The sequence below is a fragment of the Alosa pseudoharengus genome, unplaced genomic scaffold (assembly GCF_046254945.1).
Source record: "Alosa pseudoharengus isolate Yale_2024_CS ecotype anadromous, Long Island Sound unplaced genomic scaffold, YU_APseudo_1.1 YU_APseudo_1.1_scf_23, whole genome shotgun sequence".
Classification (NCBI taxonomy): domain Eukaryota; kingdom Metazoa; phylum Chordata; class Actinopteri; order Clupeiformes; family Clupeidae; genus Alosa; species Alosa pseudoharengus.
In genome coordinates this window covers 25052063-25077826 of record NW_027468685.1, presented here as the reverse complement: position 1 = coordinate 25077826, position 25764 = coordinate 25052063, and the positions used below count along the sequence as shown (strand labels likewise).

At 41.9% G+C, this 25764-nt stretch overlaps 2 protein-coding genes across 2 annotated transcripts in view; both read left to right on the top strand.

Moving 5' to 3' along the window:
* Positions 1 to 16612, top strand: part of ppp1r9a (protein phosphatase 1, regulatory subunit 9A) — a 56000-nt gene extending 39388 nt beyond the window's left edge. The window contains exons 12-19 of the mRNA XM_076302130.1: positions 720 to 868; positions 1623 to 1770; positions 2400 to 2454; positions 2602 to 2634; positions 8272 to 8308; positions 10520 to 10639; positions 12556 to 12738; positions 13093 to 16612. Coding sequence (XP_076158245.1) covers positions 720 to 868; positions 1623 to 1770; positions 2400 to 2454; positions 2602 to 2634; positions 8272 to 8308; positions 10520 to 10639; positions 12556 to 12738; positions 13093 to 13302 — 935 coding nt within the window. The 3' untranslated portion in view covers positions 13303 to 16612. The remainder of the gene's footprint in view (positions 1 to 719; positions 869 to 1622; positions 1771 to 2399; positions 2455 to 2601; positions 2635 to 8271; positions 8309 to 10519; positions 10640 to 12555; positions 12739 to 13092) is intronic.
* Positions 16613 to 17335: 723 nt separating this feature from the next.
* Positions 17336 to 20889, top strand: asb4 (ankyrin repeat and SOCS box containing 4). The gene is made up of 5 exons (XM_076301020.1): positions 17336 to 17555; positions 18265 to 18564; positions 18996 to 19486; positions 20026 to 20139; positions 20600 to 20889. Exons 1-5 carry the CDS (start codon positions 17375 to 17377, stop codon positions 20786 to 20788), a joined length of 1275 nt encoding a protein of 424 aa, XP_076157135.1. The 5' UTR covers positions 17336 to 17374; the 3' UTR covers positions 20789 to 20889.
* Positions 20890 to 25764: the final 4875 nt, after the last annotated feature.

Sequence of the window (25764 nt, the reverse complement as noted above, 5' to 3'; positions counted from 1 at the left end):
CAAAGTGGGAAATGTAATCCATCTGACTTTAAAGGAAAATGTAAAAAATGTAAAAACATGCAATATAGAATCTAAGGAATATGAATGCAGTACATACATGAATAAAGTACGTACATATTTGCATTGTGGTTATTTTTGAAGATGTGAAAGTGTTACCACTGCAGATACACTTTTAGGAACAGAAATCTGCAACTGTTACCCACAGTGACCTCAGTCTGACCCTTGGCCATAACAGTTGCCAGACGAAAACAAACACATATCTACAAAAACAAGATCCACTGTAATAGCAACATTTAGAGTTTTGTTTTTAAGAATCTCCACTCTTTCATTCCCCCACAGACACAAATGCATTTAATGGGCGCACTGGCCCCTGCAAATCTGTCCATTCTGGGCAACCCAATAACCCTGATGAGAGCAGATAGTCACAGTGCACTGATTCAGATCCATTATGATTGAATGAGGCAAGTTTATCTGCAACCACGCTCAGACAGGGACAGGCCGATTTCACTGAATCCTCCTCTATCAGTGCCACCCTCTCAGGCAGCTGCTAATAAAGCCTGATTTCACCTCGCCTGCTATCAGGGGGGGGGGGGGGGATGAATCCCTCACGGCTCTGCGAAATGCCAGCGTTTTATTTTCTCTCTCTGCAGATAAAATCTGTATTGATGGGGCTTCTTTTGTGTTTTGCTTTTTTGTATGTGGCTATCGGGGTGCTGAAGAGTCAGACGTGAGTCAGGGTGGTCTGACGACGGAGTGTCTAGACGGAGAGGCTGGGAAATGGCGTGGCCAGTCGTCTGTCGGCCGAGGGGCAGCCAGAGGCCTGCTCCGAGACAGCTCCACAGAGGGAGAGGACAGCCTGGAGAGGAAGGTGAGAGGAGACTACCACTTTTAAACACATGCACACACACTCACACACACACACCTACTCTCTCTCACACACACACACACACACACACTCAACACAGACACACAAACACACACACACACACTCAAAAAACGTATGCAGGTTCATACACATGCAAGCAGGCAGACAGGCGCATGGATACACAAGCATACATATGTGATAAGGACAAACAGGGAGAGTATTGAGACACATGGATTTGTGTACACACACAGATACACACCCTATATCATGGAGTTATAAATAGGACACATGCGCAGAGGAACAAAACGCATTGTTTTATTTCAAAATCGTGATTGTTGATTTGTTTTTTTATCATGGCTATTTTTCAAGTCAGGGCCCTATTTCCACTCAGCCGTGTTGATCAGTCTGAGTGTTCTCTTTGGTAATATTCCATGTTCCTCAGAGGTAATGGGCCAGAGTGATCCACTTCTCTGATGTAAAGCCTTTATGTAATATACGAATGGCTATACTGGCACCCCATGGCACCAGTTTAATCTCAACTGGTGTCAAAGCTTATTCTGTATCTTTTAAAGAGCTAATTGCTGGGAAAATCTTTTTTTTAAATAAATGTTCCTTCTAAGTTGCACTACCTGTTCTTACTCAGCAGTACTTTTCAAAAGGGCTAAAAAAAGGAATGAAAATGTCAAAAAGGAGAAGAGAAAGTGTTTGCTCAGTAATAAGATGCTGGTTTGTAACTCTAAGTCCGTGTTCTTTGCAGACCAAGCTCTCCTCCGTGCCCTCGGCCCTGAGGACAGGCTCGCCGTTTTCAGACTCGGGTGCCTCGGAGAGTGGAACTCCCAAAGCCCCAGGAAGCGTGGAGGCCTCCCCCCTCCACCAGAGGCTTCAGGGTGCAGTGGACAGTGAAGGTCAGTCTGGCATAGGAACATGCAACTGATCACATATGCACATATGCATGTACCAGAAACACCCATGTCAGCACCTGGTTACTACGTGTATCGGTAGTAAAATAGTCCATTCATCATCCATTGACATGTGTATTTGTATCAGAGGCAGGCCACATACAGTACCCCTTCATGCATTGACCTGCACTAACACCAGGACTTAGCTTCTACTGTATATGCTGAGCTGACTCTGAAGCAGGCACATGGCTTTCATGGCTACTTGAGGTTTGGGTTATTTGAGTTAACTAGCAAGTCCACTAAAACTTACAGAGTATTTTCTTTTCTCTCCAGCTTAGCTCCTGGTGAGCACAACACCAATGTCATGTGTTCCCTTTCCATTGAAGCACAAATCCTCATTAAATATTGATAATGTATTTATACTGTGAGGTAGCTTGGACAGGAGCATCTGCTAAATAAATAAATGTAAATTTAGCCTTGAGGAAAACATTACACCTAGGTTGCATCATCCAGTTGCTCATCATCCTGAAAATGTGCTGTATGAAATAATGAAGTCAACTATCCTCTTCCTACTCCTCCTCCTCTTCCTCCTCCTCATCATCCTCTTCCTCCTCCTCTTTATCTACTCTCTGTAGGTTCCCCTGTAGTTTCCAGCCCCTCTCTCAGTCAAGAGGACAAGCCTAACATAAGGTGAGAACAGGAGGGTGGCCTTGTGTACTGTAGTTCTTGTTTCGATTGAGGACTGAATTCTACTCTAATATATTTTCTATTTAATTTGTATCCGCTCTAATTTATTTTTTATTTCTAATATGTTTTTCCCCACAAATGGATCCTCAGGTCTTCTCTGCGAGGGAGCAGAGGACTAGACAGGTGAGATGCACTTTTCTGTTTGTTCTCCTTGGGTGGCTTTGTATGGTATAAAATTCTCGCCAAAAGTTTTCTGTACCTGTACCAAAGTTTTGTGCTTGTAAGAATATTTTGTGCTCGTAAAAATGATTTGTGTACATGTAAAAATAATTTGTATCTGTAAAAATATTTTGTGCACGTAAAAATGGTTTGTACATCTTCAAATCCGTTTTCTCACTGTGTAGAATTTTTTTTTGTGAATTTGCTAACGATATTTGCACGCACGGATTTTCCATTTGCAAGTGCGCATCTGTTTTCTACAGACATGAAACAGATCTACGGGTACAAAACGAATGTACAAGTACAAAACTTTTTTACAAATTTTCCCAAAACAGCCAATCACAGCACTGCTTACTGAACGGCCAGTCAGCCGAAACACTGAACGCTGCAGCTCTTGGTACATCCATGTAAACACCACAGTTCAGAAGAGGTGAAACACTTAAAAAAGAAGAGCTATCTTAGCTAACAAGCAAACAGCTCAACTTAACTCTATTCCTTCCCTACTATGAATCTAATATCATTAACTAGAACTAATAAAATTCGGATCATTAGTATTATTATTAATGATATAATTGTTCTGTATAGTTATTGTGTTAGTGTTTTCCGACTAGTCATTCCTCCCTTTTGTATTTCCCACGTTAATGTGCGGTGCTTTCACATAATGTTAGCAGAGACGGTTGATAGTATCTTTGACGTTAGCTTAGCCCAGCCAATACTAGCCCAGTTAGCTGCCATTACCTATTGTTACCTACTAATTACCTATCCAGTGCTTGCGTTTTAAACTATACTGTTTATTAGTTCTAGTTAATGATATTAGATTCATAGTAGGGAAGGAATAGAGTTAAGTTGAGCTGTTTGCTTGTTAGCTAAGTTAGCTTGTTACCTAAGCTAGCTAGAACATAACAGTTACTGCTACCAAAAAAGTTCAGGGTGGCTTTAGGCTGACTCCCTTCCGGTCAGTGGATCTTCTGGCCAATCGATTTCCGTTTCGGAAAAGAAAATTACAAAACAAAAAACGAAGGATTATTTGATTTCCGTTTTAAAATACAAAATCGAAAAACGAAAATCAAGTCGTTTTCCGTTTTCCTAATCGGTTTCAAAACATCAAAATACAAATACCGAAATTAGTCTTAAATTTCGATGATCATTATTCAATGAAGCCTATTCTTAGGCTAATCTGAGGAGGCCCTAGAAGCTCGCATCATAGTCTTAGGCTAACTTGGTAAAAATACCTGTTAGATATGGCGGCCTTGGGAAGTGTTGCGAGGGATATAGAAGAGATGGTTAAAAAGGACATGTCTTATGCAGAAAACACTTTAAATAACTTTTGTTCACAAAGAGGTTACTCTGAGAGGAGCATCTGATGATTTTGCACCCAGCATAATTAGGCATCCACTAACTCGGGACCACCTGGGAACTAAGGTGGCAAAAGCAGTTTGCGAGGTAGCCTAGGCCTTAGGGGATGCCAGGCCTGCGGTCATGTAGCCTACCATGCCTACTGTATGCAATCACTCATTTTACTTTGATGTATTTATTAGGTTGGTCCAACATACAGTAGGCTACCTCGGAATTATTGGCACCTCTGCTAAAGTTGACTAAAAAGAGGAATGTAAATCTTTTGGAAATTGATCTTAATGCCTTAAGTAAAAAAATAGGAAATATGTAACCTATAAGGACACCAATTTTCTTTGTGAATGATTAATGTATCATAAATAACAAAATGTTCTTCCTTAAAATAGGGTCATAAGTATTGGCACCCCTATGTTACATTCCTATAGAGGCAGGTAGATTTTTATTTTTAAAGGCCAGATATTTCATGGATCTAGTATACTATGCATCCTGATAAAGTTCCCCTGGCCTTTGGAATTAAAATACCTCCACATCATCACATACCCTTCACCATACAGATTGGCATGGTTTTATTTCAGTTGGCCTATTATAGCTGGTTTGATTTGCATTGAGCTCAATGAGCATCAATCATCCATAGTGTCTATTTGTTTACTGCTACTGCATTACTATTCTACTGCTCTTCATCCTGCACATACTTATTCTTAATAGGCCTACTATTATATTGTTACTGTTTCTGCACTACGATGGTACTGTTACCACACTGCACATAGCTGTACATACTGTACATATCTGTTTATATGGTTCATACTAAATATCCATATTTATTCAGTTTTTCTGTAATATATTCTGTAATACACTGCATATATCTATATTGTTCTTACTACTATAATGTATACTGCCACTACATTGCACATATCTGTACACGATGTTCATACATTGTCCATATTACAGCCATATTTATTCTGCTCTTATAAGGTTACTGCTAATACACTGCACATACTTATATTTAATTTATACTACTCTAAACCAGTGTTTTTCAACCACTGTGCCGGGGCACACTAGTGTGCCGTGAGAGATCATCAGGTGTGCCGCAGAAAATTACCCAAATGTCACTCACTGGTCCAGAAAAGCAACTGTTGCATCAAAGAATTTATAACCACATGCTCTCATTGATTGTATGATTGCACTATTCAGTATTCACAGAATCATCACATATCCAGTTCATAACAACAATTAAATTAGATATAGTCACCTACAAATGAAACAGAGGGCGCTTGTTATATTGAGCAGGTCTTGCATAGAAGCCATAATAAGGCCATATCTGTGTATTATTTGAAATTTTAGGCTATGGTATGTTTATTTTTTCTTCACACAGGATGTTAGTGTGCCGTAGGACATTTTAAGTGTCAAAAGTGTGCCGTGGCACAAAAAAGGTTGAAAAACACTGCTCTAAACCACCTTCTGAAAATAACTGTATACTACTGTCTACACTGCACTATATCTTTTCTTTTGGTTAGACGCAAACTGCATTTCATTGTCTCTGTTGTACTCTGCACAATGACAATAAAGTTGAATCTAATCTAATCTAATCTAATCAAACCAGGTGTCCTGAGCATCAAACCAGGTGTCCTTAGGCTATAAATTGGATATTTCCTCATTTTTCTACTGGCATTAACTTTAGCAGAGGTGCCAATAATTCTGAGGTACTGTATGTTGGACCAACCTAATAAATACATCAAAGTAAAATGAGTAAAATGATTGCATACAGTAGGTAGGCTACGTGACCGCAGTAGGCCTGGCATCCCCTAGGGCCTAGGCTACCTCGCAAACTGCACCACCTCAGTTTCCAGGTGGTCCCGAGTTAGTGGATGCCTAATTATGCTGGGTGCAAAATCGTAGGATGCTCCTCTCAGAGTAACCTCTTTGTGAACCAAAGTTATTTGTTAAAGTGTTTGGGATTTCTGCATAAGACATGTCCTTTTTAACCATCTCTTCCCTCGCAACACTTTCCAAGGCCGCCATATCTAACAGGTAGCCTATTTTTACCAAGTTAGCCTAAGACTATGATGCGAACTTCTGGGTAGCCTACTCATATTAGCCTATGAGCTATAGGCTTCATTGAATAATGACCATCGAAATTTAAGACTAATTTCTATATTTGTATTTTGATGTTTTGAAACCGATTAGGAAAACGGAGAACGACTTGATTCTCGTTTTTCGATTTTGTATTTTAAAACGGAAATCAAATAATCCCTCGTTTTTTGTTTTGTAATTTTCTTTTCCGAAACGGAAATCGATTGGCCAGAAGATCCACTGACCCCTTCCCTCCCTCCCTTTGTATTTCCAATGTTATATGTGCGGTGCTTTCACGTAACGCTAGCAGAGACAGTTGATAAAAGCAGTATCTTTGACGTTAGCTTAGCCCAGCCAATACTTGTTTCACCTCTTCTGACTGTAGTGTTTACATGGATGTACCCAGAGATGTCCAGCGTTTCAGAATTAAAGAAGTGAGCTGATCGGCTGACTGGCCGTTCAGTAAGCAGTGCTGTGATTGGCTGTTTTGGGAAAATTTGTAAAAAAGTTTTGTACTTGTAAATTCGTTTCGTACCCGTAGATCTGTTTCATGTCTGTAGAAAACAGATGCGCACTTGCAAATGGAAAATCCATGCGTGCAAAAATCGTTCGCAAATTCACAAACATTTTTTCTACACAGTGACAAAACGGATTTGAAGATGTACAAACCATTTTTGCATGCACAAAATATTTTTACAGATACAAATTATTTTTACATGTACACAAATATTTTTTACGAGCACAAAATATTCTTACAAGCACAAAACTTTGGTACAGGTACAGAAAACTTTTGGCGAGAATTTTATACCATAGCTTTGTGGCATGAGCCCCTAATCTTGTCATCGTTAACAGACCACCGGGACTGAGAGCCAGGTAGTTATTAGGGAGGCTGTGGAAGCCTGGCACACAACGCAGGGCCAGCATGGCCTGCCTGCACTGCCTGCCATGCGGCCCATAGTGATTCATTGTGACTCAGCAGAGTTGCATTGTATTGCCTCAAACATTTCACTGTTTCATCCCCCCACACCAAGAGCACTGCTACCCCCCCCAACACACACACACACACACACACACACACACACATACAAACACACACACACCCAAATCCGCTCGCCCCATTCACAAACAAGCAGCGTGATGGGGCATGAATAAACATCATCCTCTGTGGAAAGCGGCGCTTTGTTCAGAGTGACGTTGAAAAAGGCGCCGTCGCAGGATTGCTGAACTCCCGGCAGCAGCCATCTGTCAATAAGCCCCCCGCGGCTCGCGTTTGAGCTCAGGAAAGTGGTGGCTCGGCAACAGCAGAAAAAAACAACTTTTTAAAAAATGTTGTTTTCAGTCACAATGCACTAGAAGAGCTAATGGAGCATGGAGGGCAGAGCCCAATTGCTCTCTCTCTCTTTCTCTCTCTCTCTCTCTTTCTCTCTCTCTCTCTCTCTGTCTCTCTGTCTCTCTGTCTCTCTCTCTCTCTTTCTCTCTCTCTCTGTCTGTCTCTATCTGGCCAGATGGATGGCTGGCTGCAAGGCAGACACCGAAACGCCCACCTCGCTAACAGTCAGTCAGTCACACAAGGACGCAAATAGACAGGACTGCGAGGGAGAGAGCAGCTGCTGACCGAACCAGACCAGACCACAACACACAAACACAAACACAAACACGGCAGACAACATGAAGCGACGCAGGTGCACCGAAGAGCCCCTCTCTCCTCTCCGACCTGGAGAGGACGCCCCCTCTGGGATGCCATCATGCCAGGCTGGGCATCGTGGGCATAGAGGGGGTTTTGGGGTTCTGGGTTAAATAATGGATTGACTTGAGTGAGAGAGGATTTGAACACGCACAGCTGAAAGCAGGCAGACAGCAGGCTAGTGTAGTGTTGGTATTTGGAGGCAGTGTTTACATATTGCAGAACTTTATGAGCGGATACTATTGACAGTTTAGTGGTGGAATGTCCTGCAGGGTTTTTGTTTGCTAATGACATCCTGTTGTTTTCTGTTGTTTTTTTGGTTTTAATATGAGCCCAGTGGGAATCTCCTTGTGCTGCTTTAACACAAATGCTATTGAAATGTACCCAGCGTTTTACTGTACTTTGATTAAAAACATCTGGGCACATCTGGGAGTTGTGGTTGAAGAGTTTCCATGTGTCCCCCTTGGTGAACATTCTGTTCTATCCCTCTGCAGCTCAGTGGAGAACAGCCCTGAGAAACTGAAGAGCAAGGTAGGTGAATCCTCCCCAGTTCCACCCTAAACACATGTTGTTTCTCTCTCTCTCTCTCTCTCTCTCTCCCCTTCTCTCTCTCTCTCTCTCTCTCTCTCACACACACACACACACACACACACACACACACACACACAGACACACACAGACTTGAACAGAAACACATGAAAGTGTGATGCAGCCATGATGTGACTAAACCATGAGATGCTTTTCCTTTAGAATAGTTTGGTAAACGGCATCTTGTTTTTCAGAAATTCAGAAATTTTACTCATTGTTATAGCATGGAATACATCTTGACAGACAGACACATACATTCAATAGCTAATTTACACTTTCATGTACATGCACATGCAATAGTAGGTAAGAGGTCATTCATATGTCTTATTCTCACACTTGTGATAGAAAATATGTGTGACCAAATCTCATGTTTGATATGTCAGTTTTAATACAAATATACAATGTCCTCTTGAATGTTACATACCCAATCAAGACAGTGCTGCCATCTGCAGACATGAACACTGTTGTTAGTCATACTAATAATTGCCCTCATTTTAAATATTACCATTGTTCCTGAGGTTTTAGTTTCACCTGTTGCGTTCAGTCTTTAGCAGTCATTTTGTACTTGGCCCCATATCTTCTCCTTCTTATCCTATTCCTTGGTACTTCCTCGTGTTTATGCACAATCCAGTTGGCAGTCAGTGACACAGAGATTGATAAAATCAAAACTGGTATATTCAGTCGTTTGATCTCTATTTGGATGGTACATATTTTGTATAGTTTCTCATGCCTCTCTTTCATAACAGGTGAAACCCAGATGGATTCCATAATCAGTCTCAGTCATTAGGCTTTCTCAGAGTGGCAAAGTAGTTTCTCTCAGGTGTTTGGCAGAGCATAGCCACTCTTCATTAGCTGAGGAAGACCTTGATTTCCATAATCATTTTGATCAACTAAAACGAGAGCTTTCCCTCTGCAGAAATGAGCATAAGACAGAATCCCAAATGGAAATGAGAGTGCGAGCATGCAGTGTGTGTCTGCCGGGTTGAGTAACGCATTAGCATTTCACGCCACAGATGGAGTTTTGCGTTTATTAGTTGCAATAATGCACTAATTTGTTTGTTCATTAAGCGAATGGTTATTGTGCTAGAAACAAATGCTCATTTGAATTCCTGCGTGCGTGAAAAACTGCTGTGGTTTTGACTTCTGTTGTTTTCGTTCCCCTAATTCACTCAAAGCCACACCGCCATGACTAGAGTGCAGGCAGTGAGCAAACCCGGCAGGTTTATGCTCATATCCTGAGAGGAAAAAGGCATTTTAGAGCTGTGCTGACATCAAACAATGACAAATGCTGACACCTCTGTTTCCCCCCTCCCCCTTAAGCAGCGAGAGCGCTTGTTTACAAGGGCCAGCCTGCAGCGCCAGTCTCGCCAGCTTTAGCTCTTTGGTGGGCACAGTGCCCAGGCAGATATTACTGTACAGCTCGCCTCGCTCCCCAGAGATGCATACGCATCAGGCCACTGAAAGGCAAACCACTGTTTAGATGTGTTATTGTATATATTCATACACACACACACACATGGAGACACATGGAGACACACACACGCATGCACACACACAGACATACACACTCTCTCTCTCTCTCTCTCACACACACACACACACACACTCTTTGTGCCCCTATTTCCTTGCACTCCTTCCAAACTCTTCTTGCACACGCACATGCACACACTCTCATATTCTCAGCACACACATTCAGTCTGTCAGTGGTAGGGGAGAGGTGCGTGAGAAATGACACTGGTCAGCACACAGCATATGAATGACTTAAACCCCTCACAACCATGAATACAGCAACATAGCTCTGACTTTACACATCCATTATACACAATTAAATTGGATAATCACAGTTCACTTAATCTTGTAGTTTGTAATTCTCAAATTTGCAGTGCTGCTTCTGTTCTGGATTACTAAGGATTGCTTATTTTTTGGACTTTTAATTATTTGAGCTTCATAAACTTTTAAACACACCATCAATCAAAGAACTAATTACTGCAGTAACGGCTTGTCAGCTTTCATCAAACATTATTTCAGAGTTATTTGCCGTCCAGCCTTCACTAATTGAAGCTGATAACTGCTCTGAGGGTTTGTTCTGATGTCGTGTCTGGGAGATGCACTGAAAGGGTTGTTTATTTGTTGTTGTTATTTGTGTTCCCACAGGGCTCGGCGCTAAATGATGACCTCAGCGGGAGCAGCAGTGGTTCAGTGGAGGTCAGTGGACTGCTGGCAGAGTCCAGGTTCTCTGGGCGCTCGCACACACATGTGCTTTCCTCAGATGAGGTGAGGGGGCGCACGATTCATCCATCCATTCATCCATTTTAGCCATTCATTCATTAATTCACCCATTCATTAATTAATTCATTCACCACCACCCATTATTAATTTATTAATTAATTAATTCATCGATTTATAAGTATAAGTATATATACTCTTTTGATCCCTTGAGGGAAATTTGGTCTCTGCATTTATCCCAATCCGTGAATTAGTGAAACACACACAGCACACACACAGTGAGGTGAAGCACACACTAATCCCGGCGCAGTGAGATGCCTGCAACAGCGGCACTCGGGGAGCAGTTAGGGGTTAGGTGCCTTGCTCAAGGGCACTTCAGCCATGCCTACTGGTCGGGGTTCGAACCGGCAACCCTCCGGTTACAGGTCCGAAGTGCTAACCAGTAGGCCACGGCTGCCCCAATTCTGCCCACGGCTGCCCACGGCTGCTCATTCATCCACCCATCCATTAGTCCATTCATCCACTTATTCTTTCATTAATTTAGTTCAGTGGTTCTCAAAGTGTGCCCCACTAGTGGGGAATGGAGACGTGTGGGGTGCGAGGAACAGGAGGATTTTTTTTTTTGTGCCTGTCTTTAATAATGCCTTTCTTTTTTGACAAGGAAGATCATAGTAAGCCACACACAAACATGAGTCATAAACAGACTGACATATGAATTAAAATAACATCTGATCCAGCGGACCAAAACAGGAAATGTAATGTGGTACCAAAATGCGAAGAAACTATTTTACGTGACCATTTTGCCGGGTTGATGGTGTCATGTGGGCTTGAAAATTCCCCATCTCCGAAAGTTTGAGAACCACTGATTTAGTTAGTCACATTCACACTTTTAAACATTCATATGCTGGTCCTTTTTTCTGACAATGGTGGGGATCTCAGAAATAGAAATAGGGACTCCAATTCTGTAGCAAGGACCTTATCATTCCTTCCTCTGTTTGTCACCTGTTAATCCTTTCACTCACTATAATGAACTCACAGACTCATGTAGTCAATCTGTGAGTCACTGCTCCATCCATTTGTTGTCATTCTCCCTTAGCCACACTTCACTCCTTCATCAGTCACCCAGTTTTTCCACGCATTTCACGCATAAATCTGTTCATCTCTCTATTCTAATAGTCTTCACCAGCAAGGTACATGTAAAGGATTATGACGGTCACCATGCGTTCCATTCTCTCATCTCTCGACTGAATCATTCACACGATCAGCCCTGTCAGGTTTTTTTTCTGTCCTCACAGTCACATATTTAATCAGTTCTCTCAGCCACACACTCATTACCTGCACCACTGCATCACCAGCCTGGCGCCCCCTCGGATTCCTCCTGAGTCATGTTGTCTGATATTAGCTCTCCTAACTTGCTGTGTGTATTTGTTTTGCTTTCACTAACAAGCTTCCCTTTTCCTATTTCTGTTCTCACAATCTGCTCGCATAGAGTCTGGACATGATTGATGATGAGGTGAGATTTCATCGGTGGTGGTGGTGCACTTGACTTTTTACTCCTGTAAAATACTTCCTCAGCTTCTAACAGCTGATGCCAGAGGTCATTGTTTATGATGTTATTCTGTAGTTATTCATTGTGGTTCGTGAGGTAATCATGAACTGTGCATGAAAATTGAGAGCAATAAATCTCACATTTACGGTAGGTTGTTTTTCAAGATTGTGTGAACAAGATGCTGCAGTAGTATGTACAGTATGTATAAGTACTGATAGAATAAATTGAAAAGATTCCAAGGTGATGGGAATTTTACATCATGTATTGAGAATTTACACATATATATACCATAAATGCATGAATTTGGTCTATTAATATGCACCATTTCATGTAAAATCTGACCTTGTAAGTTCCATCTCTGAATTTTTTTGTGGAATTCCCCGATGTTCCTTCCTGTCCTCATCCATATCGGAAGGTTCTGGATGACGGGCAGCCGCCGAAGCAGCACCACTGGCAGAACCAGATCATCCCCGACTGGACCTGCCAGCAGGTGGGGCGCTGGCTGACGGGCCTGGGCCTGGAGAAGTACATCCCAGAATTCACTGCCAAGAACGTGGACGGAGAACAGCTGCTGCAACTGGACAGCGCTGCCCTGAAGGTAAAGCCTGGCCTCCCCAGTTCCAGTATTGCTGAATGCCAGCTAAGTGAATAAATAACTCTGGGTTTTGCTTCAGGTTCCCTACTATGTTCCCAATGTATCATGGAAATGCTGTGACTATATTTGGTGTTGCGTATTGAGCTACACTTTCACCCTAGTTTGATATGTTGAATGAGAGTTTGCTGACTCCCTAGCTCTGCTCTCATGAAAAACTTGTGTGAGTGTGTGAGTGTGCGTGCGTGCGTGCGTGCGAACGTGTGTGTGTGTGTGTGTGTGTGTGTTCTGAAATGCATCTGTGTAATGTCCTATCTGAATGTGACTACTTATGGTGTTCTGTGTGTTTGAACCTCATAGGATCTGGGCGTGGACTCTCCGTCGGACCGTGGCCTGATCAAGAAGAAGCTGAAGGACCTGAAGGCCATGATGGAGAAGGCGCGGCGCAACCGCGACAAGCTGGAGAAGCAGCGCGAGAAGCTGCGCAAGAAGGAGCTGGAGCAGCTGCAGAAGCAGACCCGCAAGTCCAGTAGGAGCTCATCCGACCCACCAGGGGGCGCCACAGACTAATGGCACCCCTGGAACACAGAGAGCAAGAAATGCCGCACTCCTGCAATTGGATTTTTATTAGGGCTCTGTTTTCCACGTGATCCACCAACAGTCATATGTGGGTGAAAGCTAAACTGGAATGGAGACCTATTTCTGGACCAATTTCTCTATCCCTTCCTACATGCGAGAAAACTTGCTTCACCCCCAGCTGGAGGCATCGATTTTGGGGGTGCTTGTACACACTAAACAGGGCTTCCTTGTCTGGATAATAAAGCCAGATCGTCATTGCAGGATACTGTAGTTGCTAGCGAGCTGACACCTGTCTAAATGAGAAACCAAACAGAATCAGGACTACATTTCCAGTAGTAAAAAATGCTCTTTTTTCCCTTTTTCCTTCCTCTCTTGATCAGTCCTCTCATGTAGCGCTTACAACCATGTTGAAAAAGATTTGTCTAATTTATTTTGCTTTTTAAATTAATGTCTATTTATTTGTAGTTAGGGCACCTGTTAAAAAAACAACTTCATCTTCACACATCATATCAGGTTGAAATCTACCTGTATCAGTTGTCTATTAGATTAATCTCAAGCACCTTTTAGACATACTGACTGTACATATACAGAAAAAAAGTAATATATACTGTATACAATATGTATAAATAATGTCTAACGTGCCATTTTCTACTATAACACAGGTATACATCTTGTGCTGACCAATGGTTTTCTGAAGTCCTTAATGAAGTTTTTGTACAGAGCACGCAAAGGTTTTAGTATTAGTAAACCGGTGGACCACATTGTGTGTCTATTGATTGAAGCCATTCATCTAACGTGATTTAGTGCGTCTGAGGTGGAGGCTGATTTTGCTGCTTCACTGAATCGAACTGGAGACCTTGTCACACTTGATTTCAAGTCAGCTCAACTAAGGACTGGTCCTGCAAGGGCATCTGAATGTCGAAGGTGCACTTAAGGGGCCAAAAGGACGGTTGATTTTGCAAACCATGGTTCCGTGTTGGAGGGTCTTTCTGCCTCGTTCTCCATAGAAAACATCTGAGTTTGATGTAAAGATGATGTGAACAACCTCTGCTAAATGCACCTACATAGCTCCTCTGTTCCAAGTTCCACTGCTAAGGAATATCTGGATGTACCAAGCTGGACTTCAGCATAAGAAAATACAGAACTTTAAGAACAAAAAGAAAACATAAGAAAAACAAAAATCTTCCATGAATGACCTGTGCTGCTTCAACTTAATTGCTACCTGCCTACTGTACCATTGTCCCTGACATGTCTCTCAAACTCTGTTAGACCCAAGTGCTGCCTTTTTTTAAAACAAAAAAAAGAAGAAAAGATCTACTGTAGAGATTTTACTTGAACCTAGCCATGTCCCTCAGAGCGTGAGAATATCCTCATAGGTTGCTCCTAATGTTTTATCCATACAGAGCAGTCCACAAACGTGCACTTACTACTTACACAACGCGTGTATATAGTCCTCGTAGTAATTACACACTTGTTGGACAGACTCAACAAGATTTATTTAGAAAATAATCTAATTCCCCATCAACATTGTTGTGCTTTGTTCCATGTCACTCACATTGCAAGGCTCCTACAGTGACAGTCACACACACACACACACACACACACACACACACACACACACACACACACACACACACACACACACACACAAACGTAATAATAACACAGATAGTAAGTAACACATTCAAAGGAGGAAAACAAGATTTTTTTTATTACAGATATTCTACACACTGGAATGACCTATAACTGACATTGTTCTTCTATTGTAGACTATAGTTTATTAATATGTACATAATACTACAATATATTCAAATATACTGTATTATGCAGAATGGGTACATGTAAAATGCAGTCCCCGTTTTTACTTTTCAAGTAATATTAATTCATCTGTTCTCACTTTTTATTCAAGGATTCAGAGGTTTTAAATTGGTGGTATATATTTCTAGACTTCTTTTTTTGTATATTAGCCTTCACTTTTGAGTAACAAAGAGGACATTTCAACATTTTATGTCACACCCTTTCTCATATTTAGTATGTTTACTGTATGGACTCTCCATACCTTATTGTATGTTAAATCCATAGTAGACAGACCTAATCATAGAGTTGGTGTCATTGTGATCCTTTAGTGATCACACTAGTCCCTCAAAAGGCCCAAATCTCAATTATTATTTATTATTGTCAGTAATTTATGTTAGATTTATGCTCAAGTTTTAAAATCAGTTTATTAGTGTATAATGTTATTTTTCTGTCATAATAATGTTATGCCAAAAAATGATTTCATTGTTGATATTTTCAGTATATATAATTGTGATAATTAGCTATGAAACGTGAAAAGGTTTCACATCAACCCCAATGTGAGATTAGAAAGGTTATCTGTGATTACAGTAGGGAAGGACAGTAAAAGCACCCTTTCCCTAGTTCAAAACTGTGACTCCAATTTACTTATGCTAACTCCCAGAGACCCAGAAAGCCCTTCACTGTACTTAACACACATGTTAATCTCTAGCACTATGTACATCACGGAGAGAGAACACTAGTAGAGTATTAACCCTGGATTTCCTCCAGTCTTTTTCTACTCCATGAAGTTTACAGCAATACTGTCCCTATCGTGTATAAGCCAGTTGTGTTTTTTTCTACTGCATACCTGAGATGTGTGAGTATGTGTGCGTGTATGTTTATGTATACAAACTGGTGAGATGAAATTGGGCTTAGGGGGTTGCTGGTGTTGTCCAAGAATGTTTCTTGTCGTGGGGATAATCAATGGTACTGAGCAGGGTTTTGAATGAGGGTCAGTTACTGACCATGTTGCAGAGATCTACGATACTGTACAAAGCAGTAGGCATATTTGTCATTTATTTTAGTTTCTCTTTCTTGCATTCTCTTACATTACTAAGGCATCAGAATGGCAGCTGATCGTTTATCTTTTTTCACTCTTATTTCTTTCTATTTTGATTTTGCTTGTTTATCGTTGTTTACCCTGATGGAGTAATTCCTATGACTCAGTGGGAAGTATTTGGAGTCAGGCTGTGCGCTCTGATGCGCACCTAAGCATGTCGTGCAACTGTAAACATTGCCAGACGAGACGGTCTGTCGAAAAGTACGATTTTTTTCCGTAATTGTCTCACCTGCATGAAGGAATCCCGGGTGCCATGTTTGCCCTGGCTGTACTCCAGAGCCATGTCCAGTCCAACCCCACTCCCTCCCACCCCACACCCCTCTCCTCCCTCGTTTTTCTGTTTTGTGAACGTGAGGCAGAGCTCCCCCATGCGAGGCCACTGCCTTATGTTGCTGTGTATATACACCTCCTCCAGATGACATTGCAGTCAAAGAAAAACAATGAAAATTCCAGAAACAAGACTCGAATCTGTGTTTTTTGTGCTTTTCTGTGCTCATACAACACTCAGAAACTACATACAAACACACTGCACAATAGTTTTGATTAGTCTATGCTCTAAACATCAAAACCTTTTAAGTATGTGTGAGTAAGCTACTTCTGATGTAGATGGATTACATGATGACAACTAATTCAGCTATCTAATATTGCCTTTACTCAAGTGGTCAGACCAAAGCGTTTAGACTGATCCCACAGGATACTGAAACACAAGGGTGGCAAGTTAAATATGAGCTGCTGACAAGCATCCCTGACCCACATTCATGTTTACAGAACAGCCTACTACGAATCTCGGGTGGTTACTATCATCTTCCCTCCATGTGACTGGATGCATATGCTTAGATATAGTAGAACACTTGGCTTGTTTATGCATAGGGGGGCAATCAGCATGAAGTCACATGACTGCAGTGCCTTTGCACCCAACCCCCCTTGTCTATAAATAACTACCGTAATTTTACCCTCGGGTGACTTTCCTAACCACGGTTCACGTGTTCAAGGCTCCAGGACACTCACTTGGAGGGTGTGTAGGGTATTAGTGTATGTGTGTGTGAGACAGACAGCGTGTGTGTGTGTGTGTGTTTAACATCATTACTTAGCGTCCGTCATGCAATGGGACTTATTTTTTCCAATGATGACGCGGTGAGCAGAAGGCCTGTCCCCGAGCGACCGTCCATGGAGGCGTCCAGGGTGTCCAGAGAGGAGGCCGCCAAGCAGCTGAAGGCCAACTTCCTGCGAGCCCTGCAGGAAAACGATGCTGAGGAGGTCAAGAGGATCCTCCACACCGCCAGCATAGACATAGACACTGTGTTTGAAGTGGAGGATAACAATATGGTCCTGGCCTCCTACAAGCAAGGTAACATTTGCCAGGGTTTGGACTGAGCAGACACCTAAGCCACTTGACGCGCTTATTCCAATCATGCCAATGAAACTCAGCACTTTTGCAGAGGTGCACATTCTGAGGGAATTAAACATTTTGCACAAGGTTTTCAATGTCTCTAAGCATTAGCTGGGTGTGCATATAAATAGCATGCTGTTCTGTAGGAGCCTCTGTGCTGTATTCAGCCACTGAGGGGAGCCAGATTCACAGAGTCGCTCCTGGAGCTGTGGTTTCAGACCATGCACAGAGCAACTGTTTTCCCTATACATGTGCTGTTTGTGGATAACAGTTCAAGTTAAACAATCACATATTTTTTAAGTCAAGTCAAGTAGCCAAGTCAACATAAGTCCAGTTTGTTACAGTACAAATATCTGACAATGCTTCACATTATTTCACCCTTGTTATATTGTTACTATTTCATTACACAGTATAACTCACTTAAGGTAGTGTGTAACAGCACATTGGTATTATCTAACCTTAGTCAGCCATGTTTTATACAGTAGTTGAAAATATGGGTATCATTGTGGCTTTACCTTCATCATTACTAAATATGAAACAGAGTACTTCACAGTGTAGTTACACTGCAGGTGTGATGTGCAGGTGTGACCTAAATTCCTCCAAAGGAGAAAGCCTTGATCCCAACCAGACTGTTGACAATCTCAGATTGACCTGTCATGTGCCCTAGGCTACTGGTTGCCTGGCTACAAGTTGGAGTCGTCATGGGCGATGGGTATCCACGTATGCATGATGTACAACTCCCTGGAGTGCGCGCATGTTCTGCTGGAGAGTGGAGCCGCCATCAACCGCATGCCCAACGGCAAGACGCCGCTGCACGTAGCCTGCGAGGTCTCGCACGGCGACTGCGTGGCCTTACTGCTGGAGCACGGCGCCCGTATTAACCGGCTGTCGCTCAGCGGCCACACAGCCTTGCACTACTGCATCACCAGGGAGTCGGTGGACTGCGCTAGGCACCTCATTCTCAACGGTATGGAGGTCAAATACAAACAGACACACATGTGGGGATGGAGTACATTTATCTAAAAAATGGCAATGACAATGGAGAAACATAATTCATATTTCTGCTACAAACTACAGATTAACCTGTAGGACATCAGAATACATGATCACATATAGTTTAAGGAATAGGAAGATCTCAGATAGACCAGAGTATTGATCACTTATGAAAAACATTATAATAGGTTAGGCTAAAATAATACTTACGCAATAACACTTTCAATATAGAGAAAGGCAACATATCTGAGGTCTGGATATATCTATAAAACACCAACCAATGAAACAGCAGTCTCTGTTGGTTATGGTTTAGATGTGTTCTATGATACCATAACTGATTGACACTGACTGACAATCTTATACAACACCAAAACAAAGACCTCAACATAGCCTATATCTTTCAAGGTGCCGATGTGAATACGGCCGGCCAAAACAGTGATGAGGACACACCACTGCACACAGCGGCTCGTTTTGGCGTTCCCGAGCTAACTGCGCTGTACCTGACGCATGGCGCAGAGGTTAACATAAACAACTCTCGTCTGGAGACGCCACTTATCACTGCGGCTTACTGGGCCTTCTGCCCGCGCGAGCAGATCTTCAGCCCTGACCACCACCTAGTATGCCGCATCCTTCTCGACAACGGGGCCAACCCGAACTCAATAGAGGAAGACAACAAAACTGCGCTGCACAAGGCGGCCTGGAACAGTGACCATACGCTAATAGAAATGTTGCTAACTGCTGGCGCTGACGCCAGGGCTATGGACATCAATGCCTGCGCGCCTATCCAGTATGTGCTCAAGGTCACCCAAGTGCGGCCGGCTTCCATCCCTGAGCGCTGCCTTCAGCTATTGCTTAACCATGGCGGCGCCCGTGTCTACCCGCCTCAGTTCCACAAGGTAAACACGCATTAGCCATCCTGTGAGTTACATGTCCCCTCTAGTAAAGAAGTGGAATCCTGCCAGGTGTACACCTCCCAAGACATTTTGTGGTTTGTGTGAAAAAAAAGCAAGAAAAATATGGGTGTGTGCTATGATGTACACTGTAGGCCTACAACAATGAAGCTTAAACAAACACTAAATGCCAGTTTAGTCAAGAAAAATAATGAGTAGGCTAATCTTCCCCTATTTTATGTGTTGGTAGGCAGTTCACAGTCTGGTAATGTCCACTAATGTCATTGAAAGTACTGTACAGTGTACACTGTACACACAACACCACATGCTGCGGTCATTGAAAAGACCTGCAGGCGAAGAGGGTATGACATCCTCCAGTCCAGTAACATAGGCATCTTACACCCTCATGTACAGTAAACACCAGTGTCTCTTGACACATGTTTATGTAGATGCACAACCACATTGAAGGGAGAGTCTTTTTGATTGTGTACAGTAGATGGTAGCAGTTTGACACAGGCCATGTTTGGTTCCTATTTTTTAAGTAGGTTCTGCAGGCCTGCCATGATTTCCCCAGAGCGGTAGAGATCTTGGTGAACTCCTATGAACACATCAAAGCCACCAGCAAGTGGAGGACAGCTATCGCTGATGAATCCTATCAGGTAGGTATCACATGTCATTTGTACAAGTCCTGTCCATATCTTGTGGTGTTGTAGCCTTGACATATAGTCTTTTAACTTTCCAGATGAAATCTAGTCTGTTCTACCAAGTGTGAATCCAAAGGTCCTATTTTTGGGGTTGATTAACACACGGGGAACTGATTTAACTGACCCTCCCATGTTTGCACATAGGACCTTGCTCACAATATACAATTAGCTAATTCATTTGACCAAGTTATTATGGTAAATTTTGCTTATAGCTCAAATTTCTACTTTCCCCATCATTTTAATCAGGGTAAATTGGGTGAGTGTCATTGTTTACTATTAGACTCAGCTTGAAGGCTGTTGCCAAATATAATGCAAGATGTTCCACCCTCACTGTAATGTACCTAAACACAGCATGCTCACAATGTTGTACATACAGTTCTTTTGCTGATATATGTTTTTATTTTCTCCATGACAGCAACACAAAGAGTTCTATGACTCCATGTTCGCCGTGTGTTGCAACACCCCCCGCACCCTGGTGCACCTTGCCCGCTGTGCCATCCGCGCTCACCTCCGGCAGCGCTGCCACAGGGGGGTCCACGAGCTCCCCATCCCCCCCTCCATGGCACGCTACATTCTCCTGGAGCCAGAGGGAATCATATACTGACGTGGAATAATTCCAGAGAGTATTAAAAGAACATTTGTCTCCGTGTGCCATATCTGTGCGAGGAGTCTATATTGTGTGAACCTGAGCAGGCCTCACTCAGAGGTGTCCTCATGTGAACATTTCTGGACCTCTTCCAACTCCGAGGAATAATGGAATCACTATTTAAGAACAGAACAACTTCAGCCTACTGCAGCGGTTCTCTTATTCACAGCAGCACTGGGAGATGACTCATACCTGCATTGGAGAGTTATGTTTTTTTTTCCTTCTTTTTTTCTATCTGTCAGTTTTTCTCAGGAGTTTACCTTGCAGTGAAAACACTCAGCTGTCAAACAAGCACAAGCATACACTTAAGAATTACCTCTCTGTCAAATGTTTTCTCAGTAAATAGAAAATATTGACATTAAATAATGTAATGTAATTAATATGTAATTGTGAGCTCCTGGTTTTGCTTTAAGGGACTAAAGGCTGGCTAGTGTAAATCGAAATTAGGAGCAGATTGCTTTGGTGAAGTTCCCAAAAAGGAAATCTAAAAAAGGAAACCTATTTATAGACCTTATGATATCATGGCTTTCTACCTTCCAGTGTTATTCCATTAGGTCCCCAGCAGACATCAAACTCCTGACTACTATGGTACTACTGACACATGGATATGCAGTAAAATGTATATGGGGTGCTATCAAGGTAGGGTTTGAAGATGATGATGAAGATGATGATGATGAGTCTCCATGAGTTTTTAATGTTTCACACGAGGAGCTGGGGACAATACCAGTAGGTGGGATGACAGCACTTTAGAGACCTGTATTTCAATAGAGGTGACTTGGCCATTAATTCTTTTCTTTTTTTGTCAGAGGAGATGCCAAAGTGCACTTGCAAAGGTTTGACTACACATCTCGTCTTCCTGGAGGTGGAAGGTAGTGCCATTTTAACTTTGCATAATGGGGGCTCCACACAAAGCAAATGGAAGCCTCTTTTGCTTTCTTTCTTTTATTCCGTCTTTCACTCTTTCTACTCAGAGGTCCCAAAATAGGTGCTTGAAATTATGCCCGAGAATGAGTGGCTGCATGCTCTTTGTGTTTTTGTGATTCAGCAATAATAATTGCTCCTTAATGTATCTTAAATTACAGATAATATGAAGAGGTGAAAGACATTCACTTGAAACTTGTGAATGTTTCTGATAGGCTTATGGTCTCCCAAAAACTTTCTCAATGAAAGCATAGTGTGCTGTGAGGCTTTGTCGCGTTAATTAAACTAATGCCTTAAGCACCTGACCCGAATTGTCAAGTGGCAACAGCAAAGATGCCAGCCTTCTTCAAAGGCTAAATATTGCTCTTTCGTAATGCCTAAAGTAGGCCTACAATTAAATCAGTAACAATTTGCCACTTTTTAAAGCCATCCAAGATATAGTATGGACTATGTAGTTCTGTGTTCCGGGCTGGAACACACTGCACAAATCAAAGAAAACCTTTTTCACAAAATAGCTGAATATATGTCTGCTTGCCTCTGCTAGCCAGCTTAGTGTTAGACCAAAACTCGCATAGGGCTGTTTTACAGCTGTTTTTCCAAGTTGGTCTTGGATTTACAGGATGAGAAATCAAGAAACATCTAACAAACAATACCAAACAAACAATACTTGCACTGTACATGCAAACTTATACATGACTCTGTAGCCAGTCCAAACCCCACAAGCCCAACCCATCCTCCCAACAACATCAGCAGAGCATGGCCACATTATAAAGAATTTGGACAGAGTTGACCTTGGGTGGGAGCTGGGATCTTTATGAAACTGCCAAAGTCACAGCCAACTCTTCATTAGGTGGAAGCCTACAAGTGCAATATGATTGCGCACCCAGGAAAGCTGACAGGCACTTAACTCTGTGAGATTGCATATTCTTAGTCAGCATGCAGTGATATTTAAGTAAGAGTGATGTACACTATGTAAGTGGAACACAACAAATGCTCCATAGTGATTCAGTTTGATCAGATGCCATTTCAAACATTCTCATAGAAAAGAAAAGAAGTAACTCTTTTTGATATATAAATATAAAACATGAAACATGTCTTACAAACTATATTTCATTGCAGCCAGAGACATAATTGCAACCAGGGATGAACAAAAATAAACCCAGCACCTGGACCTATCTTCATGAGTAGGCCTTACTTAAATAACCATCAAATGTGAATGACAAATTTTTAGATGCATCTTAAAGCAAAATATTCATGCACGATTATGTAGTTCTTTAACAGCTTCAAACTCTAACTCTAACTCAAACAAGTCTTTAATATTGCCAGAACGTCTGGTATTTCATATATAACTTTGTTCTCACAGGTAGGAGCATTTCCGGATTTTAGGCGAACTGGATATCCCCTTAGCACTGGGCACCCCAATGTGTTGAACACTGACGGAAAGGGCAACTTCTACATCATGTTACTTTACACTTGCATTAGAGATACTGTCCATCCCTAGTTGCAGAAAAATGAAAAATAGATGATGCTTGAAGTATGAACTGTCAATGTCAAACTAAAAGCAGTACACTACTGTATATACTATACTTTAATATGATATGTAGATTATTGTATGAGTAAAATATGATCAAAACCTTTTAGTGTGTAGTCTAATTGCCTTAATGTGATGCAGACCAACACATGCTGACCCGGCAGCTCATGTGGTCCTGTAATTGGGGCTGTTAGGTGGAGGGGGGGGGGGGGGGGGGGGGGGGGTAAGGCCTCCAGGCTGTCTTCTCGACCACCACCAGTAGCATCTGGAATCCATGATTCTCCCGACCGGGAGAGCCACACAACCACTCATCTCTACCGCTGGCAAGGAGCCGAAACCACCAACACATAACTTATCACTAAAAAGCTTTGGAAGCAAGAGAAGCCACACATTCATACTCCTGCTCAGAATGTCTGTGTGTGTGTGTGTGTGTGTGTGTGTGTGTGTATTGATGGGAATTAAGTCTGTGCTCTGTCTTAACATTCATTTTTGTCTTTCAAGATAACAAGAAGATAGACATACTGTACAGTGAAAAGTATCCCCCCCCTTGGAGATTTCCACTTTTACTGCTTTTATGGAATCTTGAAATAATTTGGCCTTTTTTACAGTAATCTTTAATGTCAAAGTGAAAAAAGATTTCTACAAAGTAGTATTAATTAATTAAAAATAAATAATGCAAAATAAGTGATTGCATAAATATTTACCCACTTCAAGGCAGCATTGAGTATATGCACCTTTGGCCACAATTAAAGCTTGGAGTCTGCGTAGATACTGTAGGTCTCAGTTAGGCTTGCACATCTAAATACTGCAATTTTACTCCATTTTTCTTTGCAAAACCGCTTATGCTCTGCCAGGTTGGAAGGGGATCGGGTGTGAACAGCTCTTTTTTATCCAGCCACAGATTTTCAATAGGATCTGGGCTTTCTCGGCCATTCCAGAACATTCACCTTGTTGTCTTTAAACCATTTCTGTATAGTTTTTGTTGTAGGCTTCAACTCATTGTCTTGTTGGAGAGTACATTTCCTCCCAAGTCGTAGTTCTCTTGCAGACTGAATCAGATTGTCCTTCAGGATTTCCATATATTTTGCTGAATTCATTTTTCTTTTACCTTTACAAGCCTTCCAGGGTCTGCTGCCGAGAAGTATCCCCACAGCACGATGCTACCACCACCATGCTTCAAATTAGGGATGGTGCGTTTTTGGTGATGTGCAGTGTTTGGTGCCTGTCAAAATACTGTAGCATCTGATGGCCAAAAAGCTCAATTTTGGTATCATCAGACCAATAAACCTTCTTTCATTTGACCTTGGAGTCTCCACATGTCTTTGGGCAAACTTAAGTTGAGAATTAATAAGAGCTTTGCGACTCACCCATAGAGCTCTGACTGGTGAAGAATTTGGGCAAAAGTTGCTGTATGCATAGTTTCTCATATCTTAGCTGCTGATATAAAGCTTTTAACTTCTTCAGAGTTGTCATACGTGCATCGGTGGCCTCCTCCCTCACCATTACTCTTCTTGAACAGTCACTCAGTTTGTGGTGACGGCCTGCTTTAGGCAGATTTGCAATAATCCTTACATTCCTTAATGATGGATTTCACAGCAGGGAAGGTACAGTGACTTAAAAAATGTTTTTGCATCCCCTCACTTATGCTTTTCAATAACCTTTTCTTTGAGTTGTTTGGAGTGTTATTTTGTCTTCATGGTGGAATTATAGCTAAGAATACTGATTGACCAATGACTGGACCTTCCAGGCGCAGGTGTCTTTTTCTATACTATACACATTCACTGCACTCAGGCAATCTTCATTTCACTAATTGTGAGACTTTTAGCACCAATTGGCTGGACAGCTGTTGATTTCAGTCACTTTAAGGGCGGGTGAATATTTATGCAATCGCTTATTTTGCATTATATATTTTTAATTAATTAACATTACGTAGTAAAAAAATGCTTTCAGAGGGGAGTTTTGTAAATTATTGTAAAAAAAGGCCAAATTAAATTGACAAAGATTTCCATTTATTAAAGCAATAAAAGGGGAAATATCCAAGGGGGTTAATACTTTTTATAGGCACTATAGATAGATAGATACTTTATTGATCCCCAAGGGGAAATTCAGTATATGCTAGAAGACAGATATTATCTATAGAGACAGTAGAGCTGCTAAACTGTGAACAAAAGGCCTGGGAGACTCCATTCTTGGAAACAGCCTTGGATATATAAAAAAAGTGTGGGACATTGTAAGGATGATTGTCGAGTCAGCCCGTGCTCAAAGACCTTAAAATAGAGAAGTGTTTTATGAGTGCTGGGCTCAGGTGTCAATGTGTGTGAGGTATGTGTGTGGACTAGATGTTCTCCGCACAGTATAGAGCACCAGACAAATGATAGAAAGGCAGAACTGTGTGTCCCGGGCATGGCTGGCCATTGGCCAAGAATAGGCGTTGACACGTAGCCAGAAACAGCTCTCGCCTGCTCGCTGAAAACAAGCAAGA

Bases quoted from the DNA above. Each gene is read 5' to 3' on its own strand.
- asb4 (XM_076301020.1), top strand. From the start codon at position 17,375: ATGGAGGCGTCCAGGGTGTCCAGAGAGGAGGCCGCCAAGCAGCTGAAG. The intron at 17,556-18,264 runs GTAACATTTGCC...CATGTGCCCTAG, and splicing joins CCTGGCCTCCTACAAGCAAG to GCTACTGGTTGCCTGGCTAC. The intron at 20,140-20,599 runs GTAGGTATCACA...TCTCCATGACAG, and splicing joins TCGCTGATGAATCCTATCAG to CAACACAAAGAGTTCTATGA.